General features: G+C 38.3%; 1 protein-coding gene across 2 annotated transcripts; it reads right to left on the bottom strand.

The window, feature by feature from the left end:
- Positions 1 to 1,192: 1,192 nt before the first annotated feature.
- hcfc1a (host cell factor C1a) lies at positions 1,193 to 25,524 on the bottom strand. 2 transcript variants are annotated; one of them, XM_079844937.1, is made up of 28 exons: positions 25,375 to 25,524; positions 24,044 to 24,248; positions 20,526 to 20,674; positions 19,833 to 19,993; positions 19,540 to 19,748; positions 19,345 to 19,429; positions 19,135 to 19,241; positions 17,966 to 18,145; positions 17,479 to 17,805; positions 17,235 to 17,386; positions 16,930 to 17,124; positions 16,366 to 16,584; positions 16,162 to 16,266; positions 15,849 to 16,062; positions 15,180 to 15,322; positions 14,958 to 15,090; positions 14,622 to 14,818; positions 13,480 to 14,443; positions 12,980 to 13,107; positions 9,540 to 9,872; positions 8,060 to 8,285; positions 7,695 to 7,955; positions 4,950 to 5,053; positions 4,719 to 4,856; positions 4,430 to 4,615; positions 3,408 to 3,705; positions 3,245 to 3,308; positions 1,193 to 2,815 (listed from the first exon to the last, which is right to left on the bottom strand). In XM_079844937.1, exons 2-28 carry the CDS (start codon positions 24,237 to 24,239, stop codon positions 2,776 to 2,778), a joined length of 5,514 nt encoding a protein of 1,837 aa, XP_079701063.1. In that variant the 5' UTR covers positions 24,240 to 24,248; positions 25,375 to 25,524; the 3' UTR covers positions 1,193 to 2,775. The 2 variants fall into 2 exon arrangements, with proteins under 2 accessions (XP_079701063.1, XP_079701062.1); XM_079844936.1 differs by lacking the exon at positions 25,375 to 25,524 and adding an exon at positions 25,160 to 25,278.
- Between the last annotated feature and the right edge of the window lie 1,455 nt (positions 25,525 to 26,979).

The following is a 26,979-nucleotide window of genomic DNA, read 5'->3' on the forward strand; positions in this document are numbered from 1 at the left end:
CGTTATGAATCAGTGAGTCGATTCAGCGGTTTGAATCGCCAAATTTCAGCAGTTTGGCGGTTTGACCATTTTTTTACAGTCTATGGGTTTGACGCGCGATCCGAAACATGATTCAACTCACTGATTCATAACGCTTCGAAGCTTCATGATGCCGTGTTTTGAAATCTTCATCACTATATAAGTCGTTATTTAGGGGTTTTTTGCGCACAAAAACTATTGTCACTCCATAAAGTTATTGTAGAACCACTGTAGTGAGATGGACTTTGTAACGTCTTTAGTACCTTTTAAGGGTCTTGAGAGTGTACCGTGCATTGTGCCAATGGAGGCCTTTCAGAGCCATCAGATTTCAACTAAAATATCTTCATTTGTGTTCTGAAGATGAACGGAGGTCTTACGGGTGTCGAACGACATGAGGGTAAGTAATTAATGACAGAATTTTCATTTGTGGGTGAACTAACCCTTTAAGGTCCATTCACAAGGACGATAACTATCATTTTTAATAATCGTTCTAATACTATGAGAATAGTTAAGTCCACACTACAGCTACAACAATAATCATTTACAGAGCTTTCTCTAATTACATTCTGGCAGAATTGGTCTCATGTTATGAATGCGCTCTCTTCCTAACAACACATTAAAACACGGTAAACGAGCCAAAGCAACATTTTTATTTGTTTACAATAAAATGTAATACAAAAAAAAGTTCAAATTTGTATGTTTATTGTTTGAATAATGTCTAAAAATGTTTGTCACAAAAAATTCTAGTAAACTGAATGCCTTTTTAAAGTACTAAAACTACCATTTTATTCAGAGTAAAATTGACAAATTAATAAAGATTAAATAGATAAGAATTAAAATATATTTTCAATTACAGACAAAAAAAAAAAAAACTTAAAAAAAAAAACCCTGTTCCTGATGCATGTGTGAAAGGCTTTTGTATGAAAATAAAACCTCTTGAACTACTTCATATGAATACTATGCTGGGGATATCATTCCTTTATTTCAGAAGAAATATCTCCATGTTAAATGCAAATGAGTTAACCGCCTCATCTATTCAGCTTTCCGAAGAGCGTTTCATCAACTATAGTTCCTTGAATTCACAATTTTGGAAGACACTGGGGGTGGTATGAACTCCCAGGATGTGCTGCATGAAACTGAAAGAAATGAATCAATTAATCATGGAGACAGTTCATATATTTCGGTTTCTTTTATAAGTCAAGACAAAAAAGGCAATCAGGAGATGACCAACATGTAAAAACGTTGTACAGGTAAATATATAAAAGGCCAGAATATCATCTTCACTTCTTGCGGTATGAATGAACTATATTACAGTCAAATCCGAACTTGGCTTTTACCAAGAATGAGAACGGTCATCCTCACCCACATGGAGACAAACAGGTATACACTGAACATTTAGTTTGCATACCTCTCAGATAATCAAAGGGGGGAAAAAAAAAGTAGAAATTCATCTTCACATGGACATTTTCCTTCACAATCTAGGGCAGAGAAAATTCTACAAGTGAAAAAAAAAAAAAGTTAAAGAGGACAAGTCAGAGAAAGGGAAAAAGCTGTGTTTACTAATAATGGCGGTTTGGTAAGGTGAGGAATTTAAAAAAAAAAGGGAAAAAAATGAAGATTTTTACATCTCAAGGTTTGGCATACACAAACACAGAGTGGAAACAAGCATAGAAAGTTGCAGTAAACAAAGTAAAAGCCCTTCAGATGTTTACATTTGTTTACATCCTTTTCAGTTGTAGCACATCACCACTCGGCTTGAGCACAAATACAATGTCTCAAAGAACTTGACAACAGCACAGCCCTCCAAAAGCCCTTCATCCCACAAATCCTTAAACCAAAAAGGTGGATGGCCAACAATTTTAAAAAACAAAAACAAAAAAATAAAAAGTTGTGAGTTAAAAAAAAGAAAGAAGAAAAGACATACACACAGGAGAAAAGCTTTAAAAATACAAAAATAAACTACACAAAAGATTTTCTCCATCGTCAATCACTAATTTTTTGGGAAGTTTTGAATTTTTTCATTTTTTTTTCTTCTGTTTTTGTTTTTTTGTTTGTATGGCAAATCTCAGTTTTAGCAAAGTCTCTGTCCTGCCGGTAATGTACTTCCATGGCCATTTCTTTATCTGCAGTTCTGCCTCTATCTGCTCGATGCAAAAGTGCAGACTTCACCAGAAGGCTTGAGTCCAGAACGAATCCATAAGCAGATCTCATTTCACTTAGCCATTCGAATGAAAAATATCCCCTCTTGTCTGAGGACAAGTGCTTGGTTTGTTTTCCCCATTTCTGTTCCCCTCGCATGAAAATGACATCACTCGTCTCCACTCGGAAATCCTCCCGCCGAGTCCACATATGTAACGTGAACTAAAACTTCACCCTGAAGTCCATCACAGAAAAGAGAGTAGCTTCATTTGAGCCCAACTGACAGAACGAACATTACAAATATCTTAAAACTGGTGTTTGAATTTACTGAAGCAAGATACATGTATTGAAAGAAATGGGGGAGAAAGGAAGACTACAATGGAAAATGCAAATTAGTTTTTTCCCTCCCACTCCAATCATGTTGAAAAATACTCAATGTGCTTTTCTCCATTCATACTATTAACAAGAAGAAGAAATTTTTTTCCCTAGAAATGACTTCCTTGTTGATTTTTTTGCTGTTTTAATGGATGGTTACAGTTGAAGATGTGTTGAATCCAGATGGAGCGCTATGAGTAGTTTAAGTCTTCCTGGTCTTGGAGGACGAATGGAGAGAGGGGCTTACTGGTCCATTCTTGCTTTCTTCTGACCAATCCCTTTCCTACAATTAAACATACATGTATTTTAATACACATTCATACTCAAACCACTGTTTTGAAATTTAAGGTCAAAATGATTTTTTTTATTTTATTCAGCAAGGATGCATTAAAACTGTAATAAATAAATGCTGCTCTTTTGAACTTAATATTCAATGCTTAATTAATAATTACTGCGGTTTCATTCATAACACTGATAACAACAACAATAACATTGAGAGGAAATGTTTCCTGTGCGCCAAATCAGCATATTAGAATGATTTCTAAAGGATCATGTGACACTGAAGACTGGAGTAATGATGATGAAAATTCAGCTTTACCATCACAGGAATAAGTTATATTTACAAATATTAAAGAGAATTTAACAATGTTATTTGTTCTACTGTACATTTCATCAAATGCACTTTTATGATACTGGAGACATGGACACTTACGTATCTGGTGAAGAAACAGCTCTTTTTGGGGCAGGCTTTGCAGAAAGGCCATCTTTGTTAGACTCTACAAAGCGAAATGTAAAAAAAACAAAAACACAATTATAAAGTCCGCCTAGCCAATGCCTAAAACAAAAACCTTTTCTAAACCAAAGAAAACCTGTACCTTGCAGCCATCGCACTTGTGTAGCCGGGCCGTAACCTTTCTCGTTGCGAGCGGCGATGCGGAAGATGATGGCGGGTTTGGTGGTATAGTCTATGTGGGCATTGGACAGGCTGGAGGACTGAACCAGGCAGGAGGGGTTTGGCCCACAGTACACACGCATGAAGGCAAGCTGGGCTGGGGCTGAGGGTTTCGCCTCGGTGGTTTGGCTGCTCTGGATGGCCAAATACACTGAGTATTCTGTGATCTTTCCTGATGTCATCGATGGAGGCTCCCATGTAAGGTGGGCACCGTCTGGACTCTGAGGAGAGGAACAAGTAAAGAAAGTACACATTTATATGGGTGTAATGATTCATTTTCTTATTGCATCAATTACATGTCCTGCTGATCTGCATTAATTGTGAACAGCAACTCAGTATGAGAGTATATCCCCACGCAAAAATATTTTTTATATATAAAGAAATAATACTTTTTTTCAGTAAGGATGCATTCAATTGAACAACAGTGACAGTAAAGACATTTATAATGTTACAAAAGATTTAGATTTCAGAAAAATGACTCATTTGAACGAAAAAAAGTTTAATGGTTTCCACGGTTTCCCAAATCAGCATATTAGAATGATTTCTAAAGGATCATGGGACACTGTGGACTGGAGTAATGATGCTGAAAATTCAGCTTTGCCATCACAGGATTAAATCAAAACTTTTGATAACTTTAAAGTCGCCATGAAATCAAATTTGACAACTAGTATTTATTATAAATGATTTATCTGTGCACTTAATTTTTTTTTTATTCATTCATGTGCCCTCATAATCTTTAATAAAAAATGCTAGCCTTTCCTCTCCCCTCGAAATTATTTCTCTTCACTTCCTGTCATGTGCTATGAGTTAATCATTGAAAAACAAAATTAATGGCACAATTCCCCATTTAAAAAACATTTTAAAACAAAAATGTTGATGCTCTACTGACCCTGGAATCATATGCAACAAGAGGTAATAAAGTGCAAATTAAGATGTGAGGTGTACCTTGCTGATCTTTATGGCACATGGTGCCCCAGGGAAGCCCGGTAAACAAGTCTTGAAAGCAGATATTTCAGAAAAGGCTCCACGGCCACAAGTGTTTATACCCGCCACACGGAACTTGTAGGCGGTCCCAGGCTGAAGCTCCACCTTGTTCATCTGGCTGTAGTCAGGGATTGTGCCTGAATCATCCTGCAACATAAAACACAAGTTCTGTCAGTATAATTACATTTTGAAATAAGCAGTCATGACATCTTACAATATTGTATGAAGTACAAATCTCATTGTGGCTTACCTCAACATAAGCAGAGTCATCTGCAGGCATGTAGAAATGTGTTACAACCATATTGGTCACTTTGACAATGCCAACATCAAACCACTGGTTTTCTTTCTTCACTTGAGGCTTGATTGTAACAGTGGGAGGATTTTGTTTCTGTGGGGAGAAACAACAGAAAACAGGACTATTAAAAACAAAACTTTTGTATTTCAATGCATATCATGACTCTTTACCCATTATTAAACTTACCCCAGCCTCAATGCCATTGGCCACTTCAGTGAGGGCTGCAGCTGCCTGCATCTTAGCTGGACTGGCAACTAATACAGGTGCTAATGTGCTGGATGGAGCCAAGGCTAAAAAAAACAATTAAAATGTAACATATTAGGGCTGTCACTTTTGTAAAAAAATCCTGTTCGATTTTTGAGACACAAGCGTTCATTGAATCGATTCTAAAATCGATTTTAAATGACGTTTTCATTTTCAACGCTAAATATAGCCTACGCCAATCCACGGACAACTAACGGGCATTAGGATGAAAGTAAAGAGGGCGCTTGAGACGCACAAGTCAGCAATATTTCTGATGATTTATTTTGTGCACAATGACAAACAGGAGTGCAACATTCTGGGAAAAAAAACATTAAGTAGAGTGGACTGCCATAACGTCAAAGAAAAACATTAGCTACAGGCTTTAACATGGCTGTGTTTACGATTATAAATTCCACAACAACAACATAAAAATTGTAGCCCATGAAAAGAGGTTGAAAATAAAGCCTAAAAATTTACTAGCCTACACTGAATGTGAAGTTCGTGTGGATAATAGTTTAATGTAATTATTCAATCGTTCAAAATGAAACTTTGAATGAACTTAGCTTGCGAATAGGCCATGTGTTTTTTTTTATTGAACGTAACCGACACTTAAGCTATGCGGGCGTTACTGATGAAACGTGCAAATAAGGCTCTATTACAAATTATTGGACAGGAAAACAAGTCTATCAACATTTTCGGGGTCCAGAGCAGAGCGTTTTTTATTCACTATATGCCCAGCTGTTGAGAAGACGCGCTCCGACCGCACTGATGCAGGGACACTCAGGTACTTCATTGCCAGCTGCGCAAGGTGGGGGTATTTCGAACTGCCAATCTTCCACCACAAAAGCGGGTCGCTGTCAGCAAATATGTACATGGTTAAAATCGATTCCCTATTTTCGTTTTTGAAACCTGTGTTGGTTGGTCCGATCGATTGTGCAATCGATTTTCGAACGTAAAGTGACAGCCCTAGAACATATGGACAAATATGATGTAACATCCTGACATTTCGTTTGAATAAAACCTAGCTTACAGATAAATATATCACATTTAGACTTTTTCAAGGAAAAACTTTAAAATAAGCACTAATTTCTTAAATATTAGTTAACTGCATTAGTTAACATTAACCAACAATGAAATTCTTCCAAAGCACTTATTGTTAATCTTGATCTTAAAATGTTAATTTCCTCATTTACTAATATATTATAAAAAAAGATGTATCTGTTAATATTCAATTAACCAAATATGAACTAACAGCAAACATTAATTTTATTAACTAACGTTAACAAAGATTAATATATACGGTCGCAGAAGTATTGTTCATTGTTATTGTTAGTTACAGACCTGCAAACTCCTCAGAGTAAAAAAGGTGACAGTGTCGCAGGGGGTGCGTGCCCCCGGCTCGATTTGTTTGGGATTTTAATACGCCGGTACGAGTTCGGTACAGCAGTTTTACAAAATTGCTTTTTATTTATTTTTTATATTTAACCGTGGTGTACTGAAGAAGAAAAAAAAAAAAAGTGTCGGTCCTTGAATGAATCAAATTATATCTAAAAGTTTATTGAAGATATTTCTGTAAATTATATAGGGAGCCCTTACTTGCACATTAATATTAATGATTAACAACAGAGGCCAAACTATTAGCCTAAATTCAGTTGCTATTTATTTTTAGGTATAATAATCAACACTCAAATAACAGTACACAAACATGTAAAAGTCACATAAGGCAGTTTTTGCATTAACTTCTAAATCTAATTATAAAATAGTTTTTCTCTGATTCGTTGTTGAAATATAATTTATTCACAGTGTCTGTCAAATTCATGACAGGTTTTTTCAGCATGCATGAAATAATCAAGACATCACTAACAGGTTAAGTAGAATATAATGAATATATAGAGCATATATTTAGTGAAAGAGTTGATTTCTCTATTGAATAAAATTCTGTGGACACTGAACGACTGCCTGAGGTAAATGATGCTAACGTTACATGACAATGCTTAATTTACAAGCAGTTATATTGACGTCTTTACGCCGTTGAAACACTGATTTAGCAATTACACCACATATATACATGACAGTAAGTTGTAATGTATCCTCAGCATACCTTCAGATGGTCATTCATGTTTATTTTTTAGTAAGAGATGATCGATCGCCTTCACAGATGATCGCGTGCGCGACGTGCGGCCGCTTGAACTGTGATCAGTGACCAGTCACGCCACATAGAGCGTCAAAACAGCATTTATCGTTTGAATTTCGTGATAAAATGGACTGAATACTTAATATGTTTGTGTGGGAACTCGGATTGAAGTGTGTTCCACGCTTAAAACAAGCCGATTGTGAACTAGGGCTGGGCAAAAAAAATAATTTTTCGATTAATCGATTTTTAAAATGTGGTCGATTCAAAATCGATTCTCAAGGCCAAGAATCGATTCGGTAAAGTTACACGCGTGCACCGAACCCCCCCAAAAAAACTCTCCGGTTCTACACGATTCACGTAAATGACCCAATTGACCATGAAAACGGCGATTGTCGCCGAAAAGCGACAAGTTTGCAGGTGTGTAGTTAACACATTAACTAATGGGACCTTATTGTAAAGCGTTAAGTTTTTTCATATATTGCCACTATAATAATGGTTCAAAACAAATAACATATACAATACTATTGAAGATTAAAATGAAACATCACACATACTCTCTGCTCTGATGCGAGGCAGCAGTCCGACTACTGTACTTGTGGCAGCGGCGGCTATCTCATTGTGTCCATTGCTTTCTGAGGAGGGATCATTTAGGCTGTCAGCCGGAGCCAAGCCCTCTGTGGGCAGTGCGGCCAGAGCAGCAGCTTGCTGCTGAGCTGCCTGGAGCTGCTGTTGCTGATGAACCAAAGCCGCTAGCTCCTGCTGGGTCAGAACGATCGGTATGGTGTGGGTATGCTGGTCTTCTCCGGCATCGGAGCCTGAGGGGGGACAAGGAACAAATAGCTTACTGCGAGTTTTAGACTGAGTTTGAACACATGCAGGACATAGGTTGGGATTTTGTGGATAAATGATGGCGACTCACTCATAACAGCCTGCTGTGCTGCTTGTAGTACAGCCTGGATGGCGAGGGCCTGGGCCTCCTCTGTCGCTGCAGCCTGGGCCGCTGCTTCTGCGGCTGCCGTAACAGCCAGCTCCTCTGGGGTCAGACCAGTCACCATCAGTGTTGTGGACTGTCCGTCCGACATCAGCTCTGGTGGCAAGGTCAGTGCCTCGGCCTGTGATGCTGATGCCGCTTCTACACCCTCCATCTACCAAAAAAGCAAAAACATACAACAAAAAAAAAGACAGTCTGAGCTTTACATCAAGTTGTATGAGACCTAAAACTTGTCATACATAATCCTGTAAATATAAAATGGTTAAACGTTTAAGTAAATATTTACTTTTTAAAGTACTCATTTCAAAAAGTAAAAAACTAACAAACAAAAAACACTACTGTTCAAATGTCTGGGGTGGTAAGATTTTAATGCTTTTGAAAGATTATTTCACTAAGGCTGTATTAATTTGATCAAAATAAATTAATATTACTTTTTTTTTTTTTTACAATTTAAAATAACTAATATATTTCTGTCATTGTAAAGCTGAATTTTCAGCATCATTACTGAAAAATGTAACGTCACATGATCCTTCAGAAATGATTCCAATATGCCGATTTGGTGCAAAAGAAAATGTCTTGTTATTAATGTTGAAAACAGTTGTGCTGCTTAATATTTTTGTGAAACCATGACTTTTAACAACAGCATTAATTGAAATAGTAATATAAATCTTTTGTAACATTATAAATGTCTTTATGGTCAGTTTTAATCAATTTAATGTGTTCTTGCTGAATAATAGTAAAATCTTACAGACCCCAAATCTTTTTTCCAAATTAGTTTTTCTTTTAGTAAGGATTTGTAAGAATGTATTAGTCTTAATTTGTTGCAATAATAGCTGAAAATTATGCAGCTAGAAAAATATATCCATATAAAATTGTACAGCAAGATTTAGGCCCCGTCCACACGAAGACGCGTTTAGCTGTATATGTAAAAATTTTGTATCGTATCAGCATTTCGTCCAGATGGATCCGGCGGTTTGGGAGCCTGAAACTGGTATTTTTTGAAACAGGGTCCCAGAGTGGATAAATCTTAAACCGACACTTGCGTTTTCGAGTGTACAGCCAATCCGTATATTTTGTGAAACGGTGATGTCACACCATGTCACGCGCCTGCTCCAAGTCTTCTTCTCCGTCTTTTTGTGTATTTCTGTGGCAGAATTAAAGCGCCACATACTGGTCTGGCATGTATACTACATCGTTTTGAGTCAGTTTCAGTGGTTTTGTGTGAAAACTGTCTGGCTTCGTGTGGATGTGGCCTTAGTCTTGGTACGAAATTAATATTTTAAGTATTAAGGTGTTAGATTATTTGTCTTTACGCATATTAGAAAATTAATTATTAAAAGTAGTATGCATTAGTCTCAATTTGCAATAAAACCTGGAAATTGTACAGCTAGAATGCAATTGACTATACCTCTGCTGTTGGTAGCTGCTCCTGAGCGGTTTCTCCCTCTGCCATGCTAGAAGCGTCATGCTCCATGGGCACTGCCCCTGCCTCTGCCTGGCTCTCTGCCTGCATGGCTACCGCCACAGCTTCTCCCTGGAAGTCACTCGGCAAGGCCACTGCCTCTGCCTGGAAGTCACTGGGCATAGCTACTGCCCCCGCCTCTGCCTGGAATTCTGCCTGCATGGCAACTGCCTGCGCTTCAGCCTGGCCTTCTGTCTGCAAGGACTCTGCCTCTGAACTCTCCATAACGACCGGCTCAGCTCCTGCCTCTGAGGATGACTCTGTGATGGAAGAGATAGACTGCAGGAGAAGGACAGAGAAAGAAAAATTGTTATTCCCTCTCTCTTTTCAACCCTCCCCTCCAACCACCTTCAATCTAACATTTAAGTCTGCTCAATCATTCCATGCATCAGTTCCCAAAGGATACCAAAAAAAAAGTCTCACCCTACAATTTCTCTCATTCACTATGTTTGCATTCAGTAAATTTAGGGTAACAGCAGAGTTTTTAAAATTAAATTTAAGACTTAGGAGTTCATGTTAATTTAACCAGTTACATTTTCCTGTTTCAATTCACACCCCACCACCAAAAAAAGATATTAACTTCTGCATGTAATTAGCAGGAAACATCAACCAGCTACAGATTTTCACCAACTTTTCAGACCACTAGTCTAAAAGAATAGTGAAAGTTTATTTGAAAACGAAAGAGCAGTCTTGTTTTACCGATGGGCAAATTTGGTGAGATTTCCAAAAAAACAAACAGGGTTTCCACATCTTGGTTAACTTCAAATTCAAGGACATTTCAAGGACTATCCAGGTCCAATACCCTCAAATTCAAGGACTTAAAGGGATAGTTCACCCAAAAATGAAAATTAGCCCATTTTACTCGCCCTCAAGTCATCCTAGGTGTATATGACATTCTTCTTTCAGACGAATAAAAATAATAAGTTATATTACAAAAGTCCAGGCTAATCCAAGCGTTATTATGGCAGTAATAGTTGTTCGGTTTTTGAAGTCCATAAAAAATCTGTCCGTCAAATAACGTGCTCCACGCGGCTCCGGGGTGTTAATAAAGGCCTTCTGAAGCGAATCGATGCGTTTGTGTAAGAAAACTATCCATATTTAAAACTTTATAAAGTTTCGGGCGACTGATTCCGTATTCAATTTATGGAAAAAGTGTCGAAAGGTCCTCTGCCGATCGAAAGACTAATGCGACCGGGTAGGCTCGTCATGACGTCACGTACGCATCTTGAGTTTCACTTTCAACACTTTTCCATGGAAGGCGATCGGTTGGAACTTTACTTGATAAAGTTTTAAATATGGATATTTTTCTTACACAAACGCATCGATTCGCTTCTGAAGGCCTTTATTAACACCCCGGAACCGTGTGGAGCACGTTATTAGATGGACAGGTGCATTTTTTATGGACTTCAAAAACAGAGCAACTATTATTGCAATTCTAATGCTTGGATTAGCCTGGACTTTTGTAATATAACTCTGATTGTGTTCGTCTGAAAGAAGAATGTCATATACACCTAGGATGACTTGAGGGTGAGTAAATCATGGGCTAATTTTCATTTTTGGGTGAACTATCCCTTTAAAGTGAGAGCAAATTTACATCGTGTTACCTTGTAAGATACATTAGTTACTAGGGGTGTAACGGTACACAAAACTGACGGTTCGGTACGTACCTCGGTTTTTAAGTCACGGTTCGGTACAGCAGTTTTACAAAATTGCTTTTTATTCATTTTTCTTCAACAGTGGTTTAATGAAAAAAAAAAATGTGTGTCTGTTCTTAAAAGAATTCAGTTATAACTAAAAGTTTCTTAAAGATAATGCTGTAAACTATATAGGGAGCCCATACTTACATATTGCTATTAAAGATTAACAACAGAGCCCAAACTATTAGCCTAAATTAATTTGCTATTTATTTTTTAGAAATAATCAACACTCATAAGCTTCCCATAAGGCAGTTTTTGCATTAACTTCTAAATCTTATTATTATAATTTTTTTTCCAATTCGTTGTTGAAATATAATCATTTAGTGGCTGTAATTTTCATGACAGGTTTATTTAAACATACATTAAATAAACAAGACATCACTAACAGGCTAAGTAGTATATAATAAATATATATAGGCTAACATAACGAATATATAGGCTAATATAGTGAATGTATTCAGTGAAAGAGTTAATCTCTCTAGTGAACTCTCAGCTGTGGACACTGAATGACTTCTGAGGTAAACGTGATTATACATGACATTGTTTACAAGCTGTTTTATTGTCTTTCCGCGGTTGAAACACAGATGGAGCGATTACACAACATATGATACGTTTCAGTTGTAAGTTGTAATGTATCCTCAACATACCTTAAGATATTAATTTATGTTTATTCTTTAGAAGAGATGATTGCGTTCACTCGCGCGCTGCCGCTTGAAGTTGAACTGATACGCGTCTATCAGTCACGTCACATTATAGAGCGTTAAAACGGCATTTATCGTTTGATTTTCGTGATAAAATGGACTGAATACTCAATATGTTCGTGCGGGAACTCGGATTGAAGTGTGTTCCGCGCTTTAAACAAGCCGACTGTTAACTGTTAAAGATTGCACTCATAACCGTTTGGTACACGTGCGCACCGTACCGAAAGCCCTGTACCGAAACGGTTCAATACGAATACGTGTACCGTTACACCCCTATTAGTTACAGTTAATGTGTCAAACACAATTATTTAGTATTTCTGTTTTGCATAAAACTGAAGAATATTCAGTACATTCTATACTGTATTCTAAAATGATCTGATATTAACTTAACTAATAAATTATATCTCTGGTTCTTTTAATTGTGTCGATACTAGTAAAAACGATATATTAAAAGTGTTAAATAATGGTCTTATTTTTTTCTTCCTCTGACAGGGCATACTCAGAGAAGCCGCAAGAGTTTACGTTGAATTAAATGCCAGATGCAGTATATTGTGTAACCAAAATACCAATCATAAAATGTATTCTTCATCACAATTCAGCAACAGTAGATAAGTAATCGCTCATCATAAATATGCAGTATTCACTGACTGCGAACTGCTCTGAAGCTACAAGTATGTAGAACATGCAACAGCGCCATGTTCTGACTTTGAACATGATTGAATTATATAAAATAGCTACATCTTTTGAACACATATCAATTCTTCTTATGTCCCTGAATTTAAGAACCCATAAAATTATAATTTTATTATTATATTAAAATGACTTATACCATTTAAGACTTTCTATCACCTTAAATTTGATCAAACGGAACTTAAGGGCCACCAGAAACCCTGAAAATGGGTTGTACTTTGACTTAGTTAAAATGTCTATTGCATTGGATTAATATATTGGCATCAAATTGAAGTTTAGATTTTGTATCTCCACTCACTGGAACAGATGGTCCTGGTAGAGGCGTGGCCTGTGTGACTGTGGTAATGGCTCTGCTCTGGGGCGCCGCAGTGGACGGCAGGCCCTCTGTGCTGGTGGTAGATTCTGATGCTTCACCACTCTGCTGGGCTAAATATACAAAATAAATAGACATAAACAATAGATAAACATTTAAAAACACACAAAGTACAAATGGGAAGAAACCAGTTAAGTTTTCCCACAGCAAATTAAATTTAACCAGTTAAATAATACTGATTCATATGCATTGCAACAATTCACACCCCACCACCAAAAAGATTACTATACATTTATATTCAATTATATAGAAAACAGCTTTTTTTTATTGAATTTTGTGTATATTTCACAATATTACAGTTTTATTGCATTTTTAATTAAATGCAGCATTGATGAGCATTACAAACTGAACCAAAACTTTCAAATGGTAGTGTAAATAATGTTTGTGTGAAAGCTGAAGATGAATCTTTCTGAAATCTGATGTACCTGTTCCCTCATCTGTCTCCATACTGCAGGTGGCAGTGGTTGCTGTGTTGGTGGTACCCGTCTCGTGGGTCTCACAAGGTGGATTTGAACAAACTCTCTGCACCTCTCCGGTTTGGTTTCCGCCCATGTTAGATGAAGCTGTGGTGGCCGTGTTGGTGGTGCCCGTCTCGTGTGTCTCACAAGGTGGGTTTGAGCAGACTCTTTGCACTGTTCCTGTTTGATTTCCACCCATGTTAGATGAAGCCGTGGTGGCAGTGTTTGTGGTGCCCGTCTCGTGGGTTTCACAAGGTGGGTTTGAACAGACCCTTTGCACTGTTCCGGTTTGATTTCCACCCATGTTAGATGAAGCCGTGGTGGCCGTGTTGGTGGTGCCCGTCTCGTGGGTTTCACAAGGTGGGTTTGAGCAGACCCTTTGCACCGTCCCTGTTTGATTTCCGCCCATGTTAGATGAAGCTGTGGTGGCCGTGTTGGTGGTGCCCGTCTCGTGGGTTTCACAAGGTGGGTTTGAGCAGACCCTTTGCACCGTTCCTGTTTGATTTCCACCCATGTTAGATGAAGCCGTGGTTGCTGTGTTGGTGGTGCCCGTTTCGTGGGTCTCGCATGGTGGGTTTGAGCAAACCCTCTGAACAGTGCCCATGTTGGCAGATGCTGTGGTAGCAGTGTTTGTTGTACCCGTTTCATGCGTTTCACAGGGTGGGTTGGAGCACACTCTCTGTACTGTGCCAGCTGGTCCAGTGCCCATGTTTGCCGTCGCTGTGGTGGCTGTGTTGGTGGTGCCCGTCTCATGAGTCTCACAGGGGGGGTTGGAGCACACTACAGTAACACTGCCAGAAGCGTCGCCTGCACCAGACTCAGTAGAGGTGGGCTGCTCAGATGTTGGAGATGCCAGAATGGAAACGGGCAGATCTTGGCCAGGCTGAGCCTCTACACCACTGGGTGTAGTTATGAGAGTCACCTGGGTGGGCTATTAGGAAAGGACGACACAAAATTAGTGACTAAAGATTGTTATTTTTTCAGTGAATTTAATGTAAATATTGAGTAAAACTGAATATAACGTAATGATACACAAAATGGCTCCAGTAGTAAAAGAATAATAATATACTTAAAAATCATCAAATCAGAAAAGATAATTTGGTTCTAACCTGCATGTTGGAGGTGACAGTGGTCAGGTTGGTCTGAGCAGCTGACACAGCGGTAGCATTAATAACCTGGTTGGAGAGGGTGGCAATGGTACCCAGAGTGGTGATGGGGGTTGCCAGAGTGGCATTGGCACTGGCTAAGCTTCCTCCAGCTAAGCTGGTAGAAACGGTTCCTGTGACTGTACCAAGAGTTGTTACACCTTGGAAAGAGGACAGACACAGTGAGAGAAAAATACTTTAATCATTCATAGCAGCAGTTGCTGAATTACACTTGGCAGAGAAGCATGAAGTCTTTTAACAAGAAACATTAACTTTTGACTATCAAGTTCACATCCTTACCAGTTGTTCCCTTGACAACCAGTGTGGTTACAGTTGGCTTGACCCCAGATACTGGAGACACGAGACGCACTCCTCCCATCGGCATGGTACGAAGAATGGTTCCAGGCTGACCAGGGGCTCCCTTCAGAACAACCTTAGGAGAGAAAAACCCAACTCAGGTAAGAAAACGGACCATGAAGTGCTTCAATGATATCAGATTTCCACCAGATATTCTGACAATACCTGTGTTAGGCCTTGCTGGCCTGCTGCTGTCCCAATCTTAGGCATTGCTGTAATGAATTTGCCGGGAGTTCCTGTTCCAGATGTCATCACCTTCGTGGTGTAGATGGTAATGGGGCTCTTCATCCCGGTACTACTAGTCACACCTACAACAGAAAACAGACACTCATTAAGTGACTTATTATTATAATACTATTATTATTATTACTATTAACTATATTTTTGTTAATTAACAATATGATTTAATAAAATATTATTCAATACACAAATTAAAACTATATAAATATTATTACTACTAATAATTATTATTTTAGTTGTTAACAAATATTACTATTAACGACACATTACTACAAATTAAATAAACTACTTATCTACTACTACTACTAATTTTTAGTTGTGAACTAATAACTATTGCTATTATTATATAAATTTAATGATACATATATAAATTAAAGAAATATATACATGTATTAAAACTAATATTATTATTAGTATTATTATAGGTGTTAACATTAATAATAATAATAATGATTTAATGACACCTAAATATAAAACAAAAATGTATTAGTATTATTATACTACTAGTAGTTATTATTATACTACTAGTAGTAATACACAAAAGTAGACAAAACACAAAAATGAAATTTCTTGATAAAATGTTTTTTTCTTTACCTGCAGCTCCCTGCTGTAGAGCAGACATGGGGATTGTTTTAATGATAGTGGTGGTGCCCGGTTTGGTGGTAGAGGGGGACATGCCACTGATGCCCAAGATAGTGGGCTTGTTTCCTGTGCCACCTGCTTGACTGGTGGTAATTATGGTGGTTGGTTTCCCATCCGCAGATGTTACCAGCTTTAGAATGGTACCGGGTGGAAGGGGACCCTTTGTCTATAGAATGAGAAAATTTAAATAAAATACATTTTTACATATAAATAAGGTGAGTGTCTGAGAAACTTAAAACTAGTTATACTTATGGTTTAACATTACCTGTATAATCTGAGTCAGTGGGTTGGAGGTGGCCTGTCCGGTCACAGCAGATGTCTGCACCGGTTTGGTCTGTACCATTGACACCATCTTGCCCAAGTTGGAGATCTAAAAGGAGTAGATAAATAATAAATAATACTACTTTGTCCATTCAACGCTTTTTACCATTTTTTTTTCCCTATGCCAGAATTTAAAAATATACTGTACCAGGTTTCCTCCCATGGAAAGTGGGCTCTTGACAAGAGTGATGGTCTTGGTGACTCCGCCCACCATAGTAGTCACAACCTGAGCCTGCTGGGCTACAGTAACTGTGCCGGACTTGTGCACTGTGATGATGGGCCGAGCACCTGTAGTTGGACTGGACACTGTCGGAGTGCCCACCTGTGCAGCAGCGGTCTTCAGCATGCGAGTGGCAGGGTTGCTTACCTACAGCAAAAAAATTGTGTCATGAGACTAAGGCTGGCCAAAATGACTGCAGACGAGCAATGTGACAAAGTGCCACATAAATAGAGAATTCAACTGATTTGTGGTCACATACTAGCTAATGCAACGGTTTCGAATTCAATCAAAGCTTTACAGTTGAGCGTTTTATTTTTTAACTCATTTAACAGCATTACATAATGTAAGGCTATGCTACCTTTCAAAAATTTGGGGTTGGTAAAAACTCTTCTACTACACACTCAAAAGCATGTACTTTTTCTTCACAAAAACAATATATACTTTTTAGGGCATAGTGTGATGCAGTAACAGTGACAATCTTTAGATAATTACCATGACAGGCGATGCTACTTTGACTGTGGTGGGGTGAGCTGTGGACCCAGGTGTCATAGCCATCGTTTTGACAATTGTGGCCCCAGCCGGCATATTGAGAACAGTGGCTCCGGGGGAAGGAGGGATTTTCTGTGTGGCTGCAGCAGCTGCAGCCAAAGCTGCCATTCCACTCATCTGAGGGCTGCTGCCGATGGCCTGAAAATGAATAAATTGGGGGGGGGGGGGGGGGAGTACATATTTGAATAAAACTATTTATGAGGCATCAACAGTTTTATAGACTCCAGCTTTACTTTTTCACTTCATACCGTTCCTTGAGTGGTCTGTGTTGGCATTACCATGCGAACACCTGCAGGAAGTGATGTCACAGTGACTGGGGATTTTCCAGCCTGGCTGGCTTGGCGCACAGTGACAATCGATGCCCCGGTGCCTGACTGAGGGGCTGCAACTTTCAGAATAGCTTAAATATAAAATAAAAGTTGTTGAATTACATTTTAATACAAATACTAAGAAAAAAATGCTTTTATTGTTTAACTATTAACAAATTGGTACCTGGGCCACGTGCCGTTGAGGCAGCCAGAGGACTTGCGGGTGTGGTGGCTGTAGGGGAAGCAGCCTGGGGCACAAGGGTGATGCCACTATGCGGCAGACTCTGAGCAGACGGAGCAGCTGCAGCGGGCGCTGGACTCTTAGGCGAGTTTCCAGGGAGGGAGGGAGCTGCATTGAGGGCTGGTGATGTGGCAGCAGTGGCTGTTGGGATATCATATTTCTGAAGCTGAAGCAGGTACATGTCTGCTGTAGATACCGCTCCCCAGCTAACCTCTAAAGAATTTGTGTTGGCCCGGACGAGTTGTACCCGTGAAGGAGGATTAGGTCGCTCTGCAAAAAAAAAAGAAAAAGAGTAATGTCAAAAACTATTCAAATTATGCATGGTTTAATACAAAGCTTATGCAAAAAATACTACTCAATAGGTAACTTTATGATGCATTTGGATAGTTTGTGTCAGAAATACTTTATACTGCCTATCTGTTGTACTCACCTGTCTCCAGGTACCACAGGTCTTTGCAGCACACCTGATTGTTCCAAGCTTTGCGGTACCCATCACGTCCACTCCAAACATAAAGTCTGTTGTTAATAGCAACAGTGCAATGTCCTGCTCGTGCGCGTGGTATGTTGTCCTCCAAAGTGTCCATCAAAACAGTCTCCCATGACAAGGAGTCTAGAAGGAAAAAAACTAATTTTTAAACTTAAAGTATACAGCATAATATTTTAAAAAAGCAGTTTGAGCTTAGTACAATAGTCCTTACATTTCACAGATGGGACTGTCATGATACCAAACTTTCTGTAGATAACATTGTCAGTGAAATGTCACAATCCTCAATGCCAATTTTAATACCAGAACTATATTCAATAGCAAGTAATATCCTGTTGAATATAATTCTTTTAAATAACTGAATTAAAAACACACGTGCATACATATAGACGTGTATATACAGTGTGCATAATTATTATACAAGTTGATATTCTGATCATATTTTTTTTCCAAGCACATTTTACCAATTCCAAACCACATTAATCTGAACTACTATTAATTTTGTATTTAATCATTTATAAGTGATATATAATTGTTACGGAAGGCTGGAAATGAAAAACGCCTTATATTCAGGTGTGCATAATTATTAAGCAGGTTTTTTACAGGTAAAATGGGCTAAAAAAAGTGATTTAACTTGCACTGAAGAGTAAAAAATTTACTTTACTTCTATTCAGCAAGGTGGAATTAAAATGATCAACATTGCCATAATGACATTTAAAATGTTACAAAAGATTTCCATTTCAAATAAAGGTTGTTCTTCTGAACTTTCCATGTACAGAATCTTGGAAAAAAATGTATCATGTTTCCACAAAGATATTAAGCAGAACAACAGTTTTCAACATTAATAAGAAGAAACTTTTCTTAATCATGTGACCCTAAAAACTGAAGTAATAGCTGCTGAAAATTCAGCTTTGCCAAAAGAAATAAATTACAATTCAAAATACATTACAAATAGAAAATTATTTTAAATTGTAATATATTTTACAATATTATGGTTTTTACTGTATTTAAGTATTAAAAATGGTAGTGTATAATAACAGTTTGGCCTTTTGCGAAATAAAATCATAATGTGCTTTCATTTTAAACACTACATGTACTTTATAGCAAGAACATACCCAAGTTCAGGCAGGCCAGTGTGTTTGTACACTTCCATTCCTTCTCATGTGTGGCCACCTTCACATCATCCATCACCAAGGGAACCCAGCCACCGAAAACATACATTCTACAGATAAAACAGAGAAAGAGATTAAAAGGTCAGTAATGCCATTGTGTAGGGAACATTTAGGGAATGTGGTGAAGAAATTCTAGATTACACTGAAACTCACTTGTTTGTAATAGTGGTGGCTGAGTGGAGGCTACGGGGGAGGGGAGCAGCGCCACTTATTGCAGGCTTGTTCCAGGTCAGCGTATCTGAAAAGCAAAGAATAGCCTAATTATTGCTTAACCCAACTGGTTGATTGAATGAATTAACATTTTATGGCAAACAAACACCACAGCAAAAACAGGCGTAATCTTCATACCAATATCTAATGTCCAAAGATCTCCCAAACGACAACCACTCATTCCCCCGTATATAACAAGACGGGACTTCTTAGTAGTTTTTTCAGTATAAATTACAGCAGTGTGGCTCTCTCTTGGAGGAGGCAGTACTCCATATGTGACCGGTATATCCCAGCCCACAACATTGGAGCCCGGACGCAGTTCGAGGGTATAAAGGTCATTCAAATATCTGGAAGCACACATAATTGAGTCTATGAACCAAATAATATAAATATATTTATCTACTAACCACATTATTATAGGGTAAAAATACCTGGGAATGTTGTTCTTGGGGTCTTCGCTGTCATTGGCAAGCCCCCCAAAAAGATAGCACTTGTTGCCCACAAGAGAAAAACTGTGGCCCAGACGAGGACATGGTGGCGCTCCATTTTTAGGGGCTTTTGGTTTCAATTTTTTCCATTCCCACCTGCTTGCCTGATAATCGTAACCATAGCGAGATTATTTCAGATCTGTGTACTGACAGTCAACAACAGTCAATAATTGCTTGAATACACAACATGACTTAAAATCTGAACAAATTTTAAAACACAAGGCATTATACACTTGCCGACTTTGTATACAGTTACAGAGAAAAAAAAATGGGCATCATACACTAAACTAATGATGATTGCACACTACCAGACTTTCAAGTCGTTCCAAACAAACTCATGCAGATACATGCACCTTCATTGCTATAAGATGCATGGCAAATAAAAACAAAATCAAACATGTCTGATTTCATCAGACTGGATGGAATCATAGTCTGAAGCTGAGAAAAAAAGAAAAAACAAAAGTTTGTGCCCATCATATACTATGCGATTTTCTGTGAAAGCTGTCAACTCAGACTGCCCAAAATTAGCAGACCAGATATGACTTTCTGCAACTAGAGTCGACTCCTCCAAACCTGGGCAAAAGTCATGTAGTGTATTCCAGCCTTTAGTCACAGATTACAGAAGTTTTTCCTTACCTGTAACTCATAAAGGTCATTGCTGTACTTTCCATATTCCACCATTCCACCAAACACTAAAAGTCGTGTACCATCACATACAAAACCATAAGCCGCACAGCCTGGAGGAATGTCTCCGCGAACAGCTGGTATGAACCACTGGTTTGTTGCTGAAAAATAAAGAAATATTTCATTATTCAGTCAATTTCTCTGTGATAACTAATGCCTAGTTCAGACTGCACGATTTTCAAACACGTCGGATCACTGCTGTGTTCACACTGCACGATGGATCGGCGACGGGGTTTCACACTGCATGACTTAACAAGAGGAAGAATCACAGACAGCTCTGTCCTGTCTGCAAATTACGTTTCACAACAAAACACACGCAAGAAGTGAGACGGAAACAACGCGAGATCACACCAGTGTCAGACCTAAGTTCGAGCGAGACTGGAATTGTTATTAAAAATATAGACTGCAGTGCAGAAACTTGCAGTCTAAATTGTCTGTGTGCTGATTTGCAGCAAAAGGGAGAAGAAAAACAATTATGGCGGAGGAAATGGTTGGAGAGACACAGGGATCAATTATTGTGTTCTGCAAAGAGAGTTGGAGGTACATAAATAATTTTGCAGTATGCTGCTGTTGCAGCTGGTCAAGCAAATGTTTGTGCTTTGTTTCTGCTTGATATAATTGTAAATATATCTATTAAAAATACAGATATTCTGGTCTATAACTCCTCCCTGAACCTCCTGCTGCCCTGTATCGTGCCCTGTCATTTGCTGTCGGTCATCGCAGATGTATTTTTCAGTCAAAACTCATTTCACACAGCAGTTTGAATCGCCAAAAGGTCCAGATATTTAGCATGCCAAATATCTTGAGGGCGTCGGCTACTCATCGCCGATTCTCTCTGATCGTGTCTTTGATCATTCATACTGCGTGATTGTCACTCGCGTGCACAAGCACCGATTTGCCTATGATTTCAGCCATTTGTCTGCGATTTCCCAAAACCTGTCGGTGAGTCAAAATCGGGGCTAAAATCGGGCAGTGTGAACTTGGCATAAGGTAAAGCTCTCTTGCAGTTTAGACGCTTATCTGGAGGTGAAGCCAATGTCTATAAAAAAAGCATGTTAAAAATTCAAAGCAATTTTAAAATCAAAATAACAAAATGGAGAGTAGGACAAAACTCCCCCCCAAGTTCAAGTTTGGTGAATGTTGACCTGCGAATTTGTATCACGTGAAGACGTGACCAATAGAACAGCTATCATGCAGTGATCTCTGAATTAAAAGAAAACAAACTTCGCCACGATATAACTGAAGTAACGGTAGATCTTTTTCTGGTATTGTGAGGTACATCCAAATTAAACGGATTATTGAAAAAGAAATGTAGGGACGATTATCATTAAACATTAGAAGGTCTAAACATAATTTAAAAATGAAACATGCACAGATGGATTGCTACCAATAAGATCTTTAACATGCATTTAGAAAAATTCATTTTGCACAAAATTCATTCAAATTTAAAGCTGCGGGTAACTTTAAAAGCACTATAGCGTTGCAGGAAAGTGGAGTACATTGTAGATTTTAAAAATGCAGGGTTTTTCCTACATTGAAAATTTTTTGGCGGCCGCCAAAACAAATTTTTGTCCCGCCAAAGCCTTATTTGATCAGTTATTGTGATTTATGATTGATGTAGAACAGATGACTGCTGCACTTGAGTTAACTGAGTGACAGAGAGCCGATCAGTGAGCTCCTACCCTGCTCGCACGCTCTCTGTCTTCAAAATAAGCATTCTTAGCTTTCTAATGTTTCACATATTACGTTACTCAAAATCAAAAGGTCGGAAGACCGAATCCATGTTGCATGTGGCGCTATCAGACAATGTTTTCCTTTAATTACCGCTGGGTGTGAAATGCGCTCAAAAAACATTGACTGATTCTCTGACCAGCTGACATAAAGCATACTTTAAATAAACAGGAAACAAATCCTATCCAGTTATGAGGTGTTTTCTGTGTGTTGACAAATCTTTCGCGCTGTTCTAAAGACGGGATTCACACACAACGCGTCTGCTAATGTCCGATTCGCGACCTAATGACTCATTTGAACCGAATCATTTTAACGACTGGTTAGAACTGATCTGTCCAACACTGAACTCACGAATCAGTTTAATCATTTACTCAGAACAACACCTGAAATGAGAACACAAGTGTGCTTACCCAATTTAGCAAGAGTGGATAGTAAGAATTATTTTTAATTATCAACAGTCTTTCAGCTTATTTATGTGGACAATGTGTAGTAAAATAAATAGCCTAAAATCATTTAGTTTAGACTGGAGTGAGGTGAACCCAGAACAAATTTGTTGTTAGCTAGCTGATTGTATATGGCAGAAAATTGTATATGGCAGAAAATTTGGCTATTTGTTCATTTTTTTTAATACTATTTTTTAATATTGATATGATTACCAAAACAATTATCAGTAAATAGTGTAAAAATGAGGAACAAAAACAAACATCAAGGTATCAAAATAAGATAAGTAAAAGTTACAAACTTTCTTTGAATTTATTTCAAATTTATTGTCAGTATTGCGCTTGCAGATGAAGTGGGTAGGGTTTTTTTTTTTACCGTGCGTGTGTGTGTGTGTGTATGGATGACCATGTCTGTCAGCCACCACCGAAGACCATTTTTGACCCAGGAAAAACCCTGAGATTTTAAAAATGTATTTATTATTATTTATGCTGTACTTAAGTTTTTAAAAAAGGCGCCACAGAGTGTGACATTATCTCTCATTCTTTGCAGTGTCCGAAGAAATTTTGCTCAAGTCTAGTGAGACTGCGTATTCAGAATTGAATGACAAAAGAAATGTACTGAATTGCAATTCAAAGAAATTCAAGAGCCACAGAGGAACTATGTTTTTTGGCTTCATTAGGAAGACTGAGGTAAATTAGAGCATTCTGAAAATCAAGTGTTCTTTCACTATGACCCATACTATGAAAGTGAATTCATCAAATGCAGTTCACATATACATTTCATAAATTGCTATAGAGATCATTTCAAACTTTTTCATCAATATGATACACTTTCTGGAAGAATCTACTACACCTAATGCAATGTATTGTCTACTCCAGTTTAATTTCCACATTATTGCTAGTGTCACTGTGGGCTAAACAGCCACTGTGCTCGGCGAAAGATAACAAAAAAGCGCACTGGTGCACGTGCAGGAGGGGGCGTGCGCGTGACGCGGCGGCAGTCAACGTCCATTTTTGTTTTCTGGCGCCTTTTTACACAACACAAAAGTCGACCTGCAGACCAGACGCGACTCTGTACCACCACAAACAATGCAAACACACACGAAATATTTCATATACATATGTGAGCGACATTGATAGTTTTCTCCCTGAAGCAGACATGTTCACGGCTGTGACAAGTGTCACTTAAGGCTACGTCGGTTCTTCATCCTCTCGCGTTAGAAACAAGATAATGAAAACTGAAGTGTAGTTAAATGCATAGTAAGGCAATACACAGAGCACATACAACATTTTACTTACCAGTATTATAAACGTGCAACTCATCAACGATTCCTTCGTTTCCTCCACCGAAAACGACCATCAGCTCCTTGATGGCTACGGCTCTGTGTCCGTGTCTCGGTCGGGGTACCGGCCCGGACCACCCCAGAACCCGCTTCCATCGCGGCTGCAGTGGAGCTACGGTGGTTGCATGCACAACTGAACCGGGGGACGTCATGTCCTTCTACTGAAATATACGGAATACACTTCAGCGACTCTTAACCACAAATATATCCGTTCTGTAAGCTTAAGTCAACAATATCTACGCAAATATTTCATATAAGACCCTGGTATATATTAAATCAACACTGTCTGCATATATATATTCATTGTTGACATTACAGTGGTAAATTTAAAGTCTAAACAGTGTGTGTTATTCAGAAGTTTGATTAATTCAGGAATGCCGCCATTTTGGCGCTTGCAGACTAAAAGCCGGTCAACTAGTGTAAAATAATGCGTGCAGCAGCTTGAGCATCGTTAATTTGACATAAGTTACAGAAAACCACATTGCACCAAGTTATAGTTTAAAAGTCGCACCACAAAATGATATTATCCAGTTAAATGCCCCTGGTGCAGAAAGAGTATCAACCCATGGAAGTCGCCATCTTGAAACAAGCCTCCGCCAGTCTGAAAAATGGCGGCGCGGCAAATAAAAACAATAAATTTCAATCAGTGAAGTAGCAAATTCAAATAAAACTTTATACGAACAGCGGAAGTGATATTTTCCAAAATACAATTCCGCGAACCGCTGCAAAACTAAACAAAGATACAAATTCAGAGACTACTCGAAACCCAGTCCCCATTTGCTGCAGAAGGCTATTTTCATGCTTCTCTGGGAGTCGCCATCTTGTCAACCACTCAAAATAGCAACAATAATAGATTTTAAACGTGCGATTTTACTCCAGGTGCAGTGCAGATTCCGACAATCGACCGAGTGCTGCAATTTCCAAGCGGTCTGGTCATTTAAGCAAGTCTTTAGTGCGTGCATTGAATCATCTGAATGCGGTTACCAGCAACGCAACAAAACAGACATCTAGTTACGTTTTACCAAAGGAGCCACAAATAAATACGTAAGCGCAAACACATCCCGATACATACTATGAGAAAATACGTTTGCGCAAGTCTCCTCCGAGCGAAATCTGTCGATAGATGAATTTTATTTAATTCATGCCGCCCCGGTGTAAGCAGCCATCTTGTCGTTAAATCAGCCCACTAGCAGCTCCCACAAGAAAAATGGCGGCTAAGTTTATGTTCGCTATCCAAAAATACATATTTCGACCTAATGCGGTTTCTTCGCCATCTATTATACGTACGAGAATCGTTTGCAATATCCAGGGAGATCTTTTGGTGGTCTGTTTTTGAGATGATAGTCCAGGTTCATCCAAATTTGTTAAGAAGTATCCACTCTCATGCCTCCCTGGAAGCCGCCATGTTCTTGACAATGTACAGCCGCTCCTGCAGCCACCCGTAACAAAGATGGCGGAATAACCACGTCCTTAACTAGAGCTCTTTGTGAAACACTCACTTACAGTTTAGAAATACAACCCTGCACTCATTTAGCGATAATTTTATAATTATTATACCATACAGGTATCTGAGATTAGCTAAAAATCACCGAGATAGAAAAAAACCGTTTTTTACGCGTTGTATATTTAGGGCTTATTGTCCCACACTAAAGATGGCGACCTAAGTCGAAGTTTTTTGTTAGATTTTCCTCTTCTGTCGCAGTTTCGTGCAATCCATAAATATACATTAATAAATTATTAAATTATTATTACTACGCTCCAAGAAAATTTATATTTTAACCACGAATGAATAAACAAACACAGGTCTTCTATTTTCTTGAAGTTACAAGTTATTGGAATTCTATTCTACTAGTGTTCTGAATTCCCCCTGTGCTTGGAATTCAACTTCATGCTAATACATCACTTTATGGCTTACATAGAACCTATTTTGTAATCTCCCTAAAATACAAACTGTGTTAAACTTGTGCAAACCCCTTGCAAATGGGCCATTCTTCAAACTAGTGGCAAACCAGAAGCAGAATTTGTATAAAAATAAATAAATAAAAAAAAAACAGTGACCCTGTTTTTTAATCCTGCATGTCACCCACATTTTTGAGCCATAGATGTGAAAATGCACTATCCAAACTTAAATGGTTGTAATTCATGAATACTTTGGAATACAGACCTGGTTGGTCTCTTTTTAAAGAAGACACCTCTGCAGCAGCACTCAAAACATTGACATCCATTGTTGTCCAATATAATAATATGCACACTTCCAAAAACTTCAGGCAGGTGCACGATCAAATAAAGCACGTCACTAAAGAATAAACAAAAATCATCATAGGCTACTGCCTTTGCTGCCTCCAAGTAATTTATTTAAAATACAACGTTTCGACCTGCAGGCCTTACATTATTTGGAAGGGGTAGTGTGCTGATTTTTTTTTATTCTTTAGTGACATCCATTGTTGTAACACCAGAGATAAGGATGGGGGACATAACATTTTTAAAATATGTATATAATAAAATATGTATTAAAAACAATTCAATTCAATTGTACATGTTAAAAGGGGGTCAGTCAAGTCAGAGGTTGGTACGATTTTATAATGTTTTGTAAAGATGTTTCTTGCTCACCAAGGCTGCATATTTGATCGAAAAATACAGTAAAAAACAATTTTGTGAAATATCACTTTAAAATGTTTTCTATTTTAATATATTTTAAAATGTAATTTATTCCTGTGGTGCAAAGCTGAATTTTCAGCATCACTCCAGTCTTCAGTATCACATCATCCAGGGCGGAATAGGCAAATGCTAGGGGCGCCACTCATCCATAGGGTGGGTTTTTAGGCTGTAATGTGACGTAGGTGCTATTTTTGTATAGTTGTTTAATTATCATCAGACTTTCAAAAAAAAAAA

The sequence above is a fragment of the Gobio gobio genome, assembly GCF_949357685.1.
Source record: "Gobio gobio genome assembly, chromosome: 19".
Classification (NCBI taxonomy): Eukaryota; Metazoa; Chordata; class Actinopteri; order Cypriniformes; family Gobionidae; genus Gobio; species Gobio gobio.